The following is a 9,520-nucleotide window of genomic DNA, read 5'->3' as shown; positions in this document are numbered from 1 at the left end:
GTAACTTTCTAACTATTCTTTCTCATTCTAGTATGGTATACTCTTCGTTACCCCCGTAGCGTGTGCAACACGCTTGAACTTGCTTTTACCGCTAAGCTTTGACCTTATAGTTATTACCCCTACTAAGAATTTATTTGACTGCTGCTCGTGTTTTAACTATAGTAGTTACACGAGGTTTAGAATAAGATGCTAAGCCTAGAAAGTAGTTTTGCACCGCTGCGTTTATAAGGAAGCTAGTAGCTGAAGAACGAATCTTAGAGAGATTCCTTATGGGTAGTATACGTGTTGAGGGTGCGTAGTTCCGTAGCGGGACCGTTAAGGATTGGATGTCGGGATAATGGTGACTACTGGACGATAGGAACTCATTGACTGTTCCAGTGGGTTTTTCTAAATTTTCACCTTCGATGTATTAGGCTTGATCAACTTAATATTGAGGGGGTGATATTCGGAATCACAGCTGGTAATGGACTTTGATAGAAGGATGTGTAAGATGAATTTGAATTGATCGAGGATTAGTCGGATTTGGGAGGAAAGTTCGTGTTAAGCACTTGATTTTAAAAGATTAAGATATAAATCTTTGGAAGTCGATGAGTGTCGTATAGACATTAATTGGTTAGTTCGTGTGATTACTCCAAGTAGAGGTAGACTAAGTCAAGAGATTTAATGCTGGAAAAATATTAAGTATTTTCTCGGAATTATGAAGTCATAGGTTATGTGATTTCGGAGTGGAATTGTTAGAGACTAAATAGGTTGCATTTAATATCAGGTTATAGATGATCACTTGATGATGACAAGATAGAGAAGAATTAACTCTGAGCTAGATTGTTGTAGTCGGGTTCGAGGAATAAGTTTTGCTAAGCGCTTGATTTATTTGTGGAGACATTATAGTCTTAAGAGATGAATTTTCACTTGAAAAGTGTTGAATTAATGATTAAGTTAGAAAAATAAAGTTTTAGTATAAGTTGAATACTTGAGATTGTTGATATGGATTTCAGAGAAACATGCTAAGGTTACTAAGTGAGATTTACTAAGATGGATTGAAATCTTAGGGTTAAGATTGACCTTGAGAGTTGAGAATCACGTACGAGTAGGAGATCTTATGGTTGTAGGTGTGACAATAGGATTTGAATCTTAGAAGATTGGAGATCTGAAGATGAGTTTCGGGTAAAGACCATTGAGGTATAGTATAAGAGAGATCTTGAAGTAAAGGAATCCTGAGTTGTGTAGAGTGTTAAGGTTGGTTATAAGTTGGGGATCGATTGATGTTGATTATGGGGTTGCTGATATGATGAGCCATGTGATAAGATTCGAATGATGTTAGCATAATAAGTTATGATTGTGAATATCAGGATCAAGATGTGAATGTGAAAGTGAAAGCATGACGACACTGGTCAGGTCGTTTATGTAAGCAAATGAGTTATAGTTTTAAGAAATGGATATTCATTTAAGAAGTATTGGAGGATTAAAGGCCATTAGAGGACCAAACTTGGAGAAGGTTTAGGTTTTAAATCCATGAATCTCTGTCTTAAGTGTGTAGGACTCAAAGTTTGTCAGGTTTTGATCGAGAGACTAAGTATCGGATTGATTGGAGGATGATCAAGTTACAGAAAGGAAAGTGTTAGTATTAAGATGAATACTTGAAGTTGTTATATTTGGACGAGTTTCGTAGAGTTTAAGAGTGAATGGAACTTTGTTATGGATTTTGATGATGCATGCTAGGGTTAGCAAGTGAATTTTACTAAGTTGAATGAGAATCCTAGGGCTAAGGTCGATCTAGTGAGCTGAGATTCATGTACACTTAAGAGATTTAGTGGTGTTAGCGGTTATGATAGCAGTTAAATCTCAGAAGGTTGAAGGATCAGATGATGAAATGACTAGTAAAATCCCTTGAGGTATAGTTATGATTTAATCTTCTAGGGGATGAGTTCTGATTTGTGCGAAGTGTTAGAGATTTCAGTAAGTGTAAATTGGTTTGAATGAGGATAGTTACGAAGTTAGAGGTAATGATTACTGGACTAGTGGATTCCAAGGAAATAATTCGTCTAGGAGTTACCACGCGATCGAGTTGAATTTTGGATCATAAGTGAACATCACAAGGACAAAACAGTTGAGGGAAAAAGAGATTGTGTTGTGCAAGTTATTTGGAACAAAGACACGGACGATGCTATATGGGAGAGAGAGGAAAAAGATCAAGGAATAATATCCGGAACTTTTTACTGAACCTTAAGTTTCGAGGACGAAACTTTCTTTTTGGAGGGTAGTAATGTGAGACCCAAGTTTTTAAGTTTGGAATAAACCGAATAAAATTCCTTTTCACGATTAATTTGAGGTAACGTGAAGGAAAACCTGAACAAGTGTCTATTGAATGGAATAAATTTGTGAAGGAGAAAGTTCAGGAAAAAGCTAAGGGTGGTATCCAAGTCAATAAAGGTTATAGCACGGTTAGTATTCGCTTTAACCTAGGTCAAGAACGCTAGGAAATAGCTAATTTACTCTTTAAGGCACGATGAAAACTAATTCCAAAAATTTTCAGAGAAATGTTAGAACTTCTCTTATTCGTCTATATACGAGCGTTTCGATACGAAACCCTAGAATGTAAGAACGTCAAATTCCAATACTCGGAAGTTTGCCGAAACCGAATCACTGATAGTTCAGAAACCCTAAAATCAACGGACGATGAAGACTTTTTCTATTCGGAGCTTCAAATAAAGATTTCATCCGCGTACGCCCACTCTAATCGACGTTCCAGATCTTTCTTCAGAAGGAAGTTTCTGCATCTGAGGTCAAAATCATAAAGTGCATAAAGTGCATTTTAAGCCGGTACACATTAAAAACAAGCCTCGAAAACCAAAAATCATACTGATATTTCTTTGGAGAATTAGAAGATTCAGCGGGAAGAATATCGTGTCTAAAATACGTTGGAATCAGTAGGAAAAATCGGATTCGCGAAATTCTCATTTTTCCGCATTTTCCATTTCCTATATATAGTATGAAAAATTAAAAAAAAAAATCAAAAAAATAGCTTCACAACACACACACACGGCCGAGACATTGAAGAGGAAAAAGGAAGAAAAGTAATTTTTCCAATTCTTGACCGATCGTCGTTCCGTTCGTTGCTACGCGTAGACATCGAGGTACTGATGCTATCCCTAACTTCTGATCGTCAGATCTGTCGACTTTTTCTATGTCTTTCTGTGCTCAAAGTTTTGAGCTTTTTGTAAAACTGTCCAAATAAGCTGATTTTAGTGTCTAAACTTATTGCCTACGTGCTCTAGAGCGTGAATATCCGGTTGTTTTCTGCTGAATGTCGCCGAAATGCCGCCGGGATCAATTTCTGTTGGAAAAACCCATTTCTGGGTAAAGTTCCGTTCTTTAAGCTGGAAATTCACGACTAAGCTTAGCTTTAGTAGGATTAGTTGTTATAAATGTCGTTAGGATCGATCCCATCCAATTTGTTTTTCGAAATTCCAATTTTGAAATTCTGAGCTGAAGATAATGACCAAAATACCCCTGCGACAGTTTTCGACCCGATAATTTTTCTGAGAGTTTCCCTGGCCTAGATATCGCCTAAGAATACCTTGGAATTGATTTAGATCGAAGAAAAAGTTCGAAAACCCTATTTTCTATAGTGGCCGAAACCTATTTGCTTGGGTACCGTGTCCCTATGACCTGAGCCATTGCGTAGCTCTTTCAATTGTCGAAATTTTGGCGCCGGTTTCGTGTCATTCCGAGTTCTGTAGCTCGAGTTATGCACGTTTTAGCGAATAAAGTGTTTTTGTACAAAACTTGAATCGAGTCAAAACTCATCCATTCGGGGAAAGCCCTTCCATTCGTGCCTAAATGTTGTACTCTGAAGCTTCTTGAGCTTCGTCGAACATTAGTTAGGATTGTTTCGACTGTATCGACTTGTTTTGATTCATTATTGCTTTGCTTGCTCAAAGGTTCAATTGTGGAAACTTTGGGATTGACTGAACAAGCTTGTGAGCGAGACCTGCACCGCGAGACCAGAACAACTCGAGGTTAGGGCAACTTACTTACTAGCTAATGATTTATAGGCGTCGATAAATTCGACTTGAATATTGCTTGATATTGAATATTGCTTGTTATTGAATATTGCTTGGGTATTGTTGATCGTTTGAAATTGGAAAGTTTTTTTCTGGAGGCTTTGGCCGAGTGAACTTATATGAGACGTGTGTCTCCGTTTTCTGAGAGGCTTCGGCCGTTTACTGGTTTCTGTCTTATGATTCCCGCACCATACTCTTATTGCATCGCTCTTTAGAGCTGAATATTGTTGAATTGATATCGAATTGTGCGTGTTGACGCGATTGCGGAGCGTAGGACATTTGAGTTGATGTTGTTGATCTTTCGGGTTGAGAGGAAACCCTAGGCAGGTCCTGACCTTAGGTCTGAGATCTAGCCCTCTTTGAACACTTAGACTTTTCCGGGGATTATATTTGGGGGATTTGGGAAACTTTGAATAGTTGGAATTTGGAACTTGAGAATTTATGGAACTTGGATTTCGATAATAAACCTCATAACTTGATTAACTCCACTTGAAATGCTTTGATTAATTAACGAGACCTTTAGGAAAATTTAAGACTTGGAAATGATTGTGAAAAACGGGAAATAGTCGAAAAGCCTTGAACTTGAGATGATTTGATGGTCGTCACGAGGATGAACCATAGTGACCATGGAAATGTCACTGAGTGCAATATGTACTCCGGCTTTTCACAGCCTAGTCGCAAGACGACTTTGATCTTCAGGTCCTTTTAAATTGAGACTTGTGGTTAAACTCGTACGTGTGAGGACGATTCGATGTTTTGTTAACCATATTGCATTATGCATATGTTTGGGGTTTGGGACGGTCAGAAGACTGGGCCTTCACGAAGAACACCAAGGGTGTATCTTCGACTTTGCGGCGCGAATCCGTATGTCCAAACCCGACGGGTTGGGCCGATTCGGCAATAATTGTTGACACGCGCGAATCCGTATATTCAATCCGATGGATTGGATCGATTCGGCGGTAGTCACTCAGGCACACGTGAGTCCGTATGTTCAATCCGATGGATTGGATCGATTCAGCGATTGCCATTTTACCTCGCGTGAATCCGTATGTTCAATCCGAGGGATTGGATCGATTCAGCAACAACTTTTCGACACGCGCGGATCCGTATGTTCAATCCGATGGATTGGATCGATTCGGCGGTAGTCATTGGACACGCGCAACGTCCGTATGTTCGACTCTTTTGAGTGAACCGACTTGGCGTTGTCATTTGTTGCATGTGCGAGTCCGTATTTTCAACCCGATGGGTTGGATCGACTCGACATGCCTAATTGTGGGAGTTGCGTGTGCGAGTCTGTATGTTCAACCCAAGGGGTTTAATCGACTTGACATGCCTAATTGTTGGGATAATCTTCTGAGTTGACATTGCATGCATACATGCACCCCTACTGATTTATTGAGTCATTGTTTATTGAACTGTTGAGATAGCAGATATCGAATTGTTTATTAGAGCCTTGATAACATGCTATGTATATACCTTAGGGTAGGCAATACATAAATTACATGTAGATATACAACATATATATATATATATATACCCCCTTATTCTTCACATGTTGTTTGTATTATCTATTTTATTCCGTGAGTTGACCCTAGCGCCTTGGCTTTGTTTGTATGTTTGTGTTTGGGCGGTCGGCCTGCTGCCAGGCGTCCGTCAGTCGATTCGTGATGACTCGTCACTCGAGGAGGACCAAGAGCGTAATGATTATTACTGAAGCTTTCGACGAGGACCCGGACTGAATGCATGACCAGATGAGGGTCGATGATGGAAGCATAGGGTATGGGTGTTTAGAGCCTACTAAGGTTGGGTGTTAGTGTCATAGCTCTGAATCGTCATTTGTACTTTTGGGACAGGGTAGTTTCCGACAGATTGCTTTTCGGTGTGGTTCTCCATTGATGGGAATCGCATGGAGTAGTCGGACGTAAGAAGTCTTTTTGGAAGCCGTTTTGGGCTGACTTACTTTTCGAAGGACTGTATTTATAAAACTTATGACTCTATTTATGAGTCGCACTTGTTTGCCGTTGGGCAACACTTTTAGTTACTTGATGTTACTTTCCGTCACTTGAGGACACTCGTGACGATGTTTTTAGTTGCAGCGAGGGCTGTGCTTGTATTGTATATTAATCGCTGTTAATCGCGATTGGGTTGAGTCTTTATTTCGACAAGTCTTTTTATTTAAACAAAAACGAAAAAAAATACCTGCTTTTCCACTTTACTTTATTTTATTTTCGAGTTACTAAAGAAACGCCACCGAAATCGGGGTGTTACAGTCATTCAAACTTGCAGACCCATTTCATTACATTTCAACAATTACATTAACCAAACATTACAATTCCTCCAGTTTAGAACACAAAACACAACACTTAAACACTATAATTCCTTCACACCCTAGAGCCCTAAAATTCTACTTCATCAGTTTCATCATTAGTGACACAGTTACAATCAACATAAATGCACATAATGACCATCCCAGAACACAAAACTTCATCAACACAGCTTGGTTCTTCTTCATCCCCTCAACTCTACGAAGAAGGCCTGCAATTATCTTCTTGTCACGTGGGTTGCCTTCATTCTCATCATACCACACAAAAAAGTCACATTGCCTCCTCTTTTGATCCTGTCAAGAGTAAAATTAGGATTAGGATTAGGAAGATTAGGAAGAGGAATTGCAGTAACAATTAGGAACTGGATTAGCAAGAGAAATTACCTGGAACTTTCCACACCCATAGAAGCGCCTTCCAATGTTGCCATTTTCGTTCGTCCAAGTAGTTACCAACGGTGCCTGAACTCCACACTTGCAGAAAACCCTCCTTCGAGAAGACCCAGTAGTCACAGAGCTACATCCCGACATATTGCTTTCTCCACCCATCTCAGCCTCTACCAATTGCTCCTTCTCACCCTCCTCTACCAATCACTCCTCCTTCTCCTTTCTCTCGTTCGTTCTCCTTCTTCTTCTCCTGACAATCGCTCGTTCTCCTTCTCCTTTCTCTCCCCCTTTCTATTTTCTTCGATTTCATCGTCGATTAGGGATTTGGGAAACCCTAAATCCCCTTTCTCTCCCCCTTTAATTTTTTTTGTTGTTTTTATTCTTTTAATCCACCTGGCATTACATAAAAATAAAAAGAAAAGGCCAGGTCAGCTTCTCCGTTAGTGAATTAACGTCAGACTAACAGAAGGGTAACCGGTGGACCTACATGGAGGGTAGTTTCAACGACAAAAAAAGAGTAGGGGTGTAATCTGCACAAAATTGAAACATCAGGGGCCAAAACTTCTTTTTAGCCAAAAGATTATAAGAAGCAAAGAGATGTGAGAGTAATCTGGATTCCTGTTGCGCATGAGCACATGCTTATGTAAAATTCACAATATTAGTGCATCATGTGGGGGGAGACGAACCGCTGAATAACTTCATCATCACTAATCTTCTTTTTTTAATGAACTCAGGTACATTAGTTGGGGGAGACCGCATAATATACCGATAATAAAGACTCAATATACCGATTCAAAGTTTGATTTTATTCTATCGTATTAATGTAGCGTTGCATTCTTAGGGACGTGAGATTTGCGAGTTATGTTTTCCGAGCTTTATCCATCCATCAATCGTGGTCATTTTACGCGTATCTCCATCACCATCATTCGTTTCCACCACTCATTCATTTTTCATTAAAATATGAATTTAATAAGATAAAGTTAATTGATAAGTAAAGTAAAATCTAAAGATGTAGTTTTTACCTTGAATAACATGATAATAATCTATTAAATTACTTAATACGGGTACCATGCCCAAAACAATTCAGGGTACCACAGAATTTACCATTAATTAATTATAAAAACGCTAAAGCACATTCTAATGACCCCAAATTACGCTGAAAACACAACAGAATCCCGCAAAAGTAAGGAGCATGAAACAACATTACATCATTTATTCGCCGTTTCAGAAGTGGTTCTGTACCATAGATTCGATTTCGGCAGAAGTGAATATTTTTGCGGCATTTCAAACAACTTCCCAACAACTTGTTTGGACTTTGAAAGAGCTTATATATTCTTCATGTAAAGATCATATACACCCTCTGGTCACTATCATTGAATAAACATCATTTATTCAATGAATCTTAAAAGCTAACTTTTACTTATAATAGTGGCGAGAAGGTGTATTCTAATCTGAAAACTCGGACATATCTTTTGCTTCATGTCCAAACTTTTGAATATGTTCATAAACCGTATCAACATACATGTTCGTCTTCATCTTGCTGCTCCAATAAGTTATATCAACAATTAATCTCATGCCTTTGACTATTAACCAACGGATAATTCCTATACTACGGCTAGCATGTATTCTCGACTGTCAAAGTGGTTGTTACAATTTTTAGGTGCTAACACCTAGTCCCCTTGTGCTTTCGTGCTATAAACCCGCACCCTTCTTTGCTCTTTTTACTTCCAATTTTCTCATCCAAATTGAAACATTCAAGAAACAACCCATTATTTTTTTTCCGACTATTTTTTGAGTTGTGCTTCTCCTCCTACAATGACGTTGTCGACACAACTAGGAAAGCTCGTTATAGTGCAGCATAAGTCACTCCTTAGGTCTCCGTGGCGCCAATTCCTTTTGGATATTCATATTGACTATTGTGGACATTTTTCTGAATTTGAAAAAAAAAATTAAATTATATAATATAAAATCATTCATGTGACCCTTATACAACAACTTAAGCTTTTGGAATAATTGGTTGCGGATACATAATCCAATACGGTCAAGCATCGACAGTGCGCCAATCCCTAGGCATCGTTCTCCCAAACCCTGGGAGACACATATTTTTTTGGCCTACTTTTTCTAAACCATTTGTTAATCTAGTTTTATAATTATTGTCATAGGTCTTTCTCTTGGAAATGCATATGTTGAGTGATACATAAGAGGTATTGGCCTTTTCCTTCTCATTAGGAGGTGAGATCACTTTATTTCTGGAAAAAAGAAAAAGAAATTAAACAAGATAGATTAAAATAAGAAACAAAAGAGAATTTAGTAGTATACTACTGTGGACTCATGTCGTGCATGTGCAGATCAGCCACATGCATGCTCTGCTCAATTCACCTTTAACTTTGAAAATCAATGGTTTAGCTGGTTTTGGAGAAATATTCAAAGCAAGTGGATGACCTGCGTGCTTAATTAGCTAAGTTCATCACGAGTCTTTTTATTATTAAGTTATTAAACTTTGGCAGTATACTCATATTCAATTATCTATACACTGGCTGTGGGGTGACCGATTATTACACGAGTAATGATATATACACACCTCATTTTTTAAACACTTCATTTCCACCTCATTTTATTTCTATCTCTCTCATCTTATCATCTATCACATCTCATATTTTCTCTCTCTTACTTTTTCTTTTCTTCCTATCTCTCTCATCATTCCACCTCTTCACCTCAAAAGAGAGGTGTGAACAAATCATTATTGTTA

General features: G+C 38.4%; 1 protein-coding gene across 1 annotated transcript; it reads right to left on the bottom strand.

Moving 5' to 3' along the window:
• Positions 1-6,468: 6,468 nt before the first annotated feature.
• On the bottom strand, positions 6,469-6,933 carry LOC130747212 (uncharacterized). Its single transcript, XM_057600083.1, has 2 exons — positions 6,772-6,933; positions 6,469-6,681 (listed from the first exon to the last, which is right to left on the bottom strand). Exons 1-2 carry the CDS (start codon positions 6,931-6,933, stop codon positions 6,469-6,471), a joined length of 375 nt encoding a protein of 124 aa, XP_057456066.1.
• Between the last annotated feature and the right edge of the window lie 2,587 nt (positions 6,934-9,520).

Source organism: Lotus japonicus, chromosome 1, assembly GCF_012489685.1.
Source record: "Lotus japonicus ecotype B-129 chromosome 1, LjGifu_v1.2".
NCBI classification, from domain to species: Eukaryota; Viridiplantae; Streptophyta; class Magnoliopsida; order Fabales; family Fabaceae; genus Lotus; species Lotus japonicus.
The sequence above is the reverse complement of the archived record's forward strand: the minus strand, read 5'-3'. Positions and strand labels throughout refer to the sequence as shown.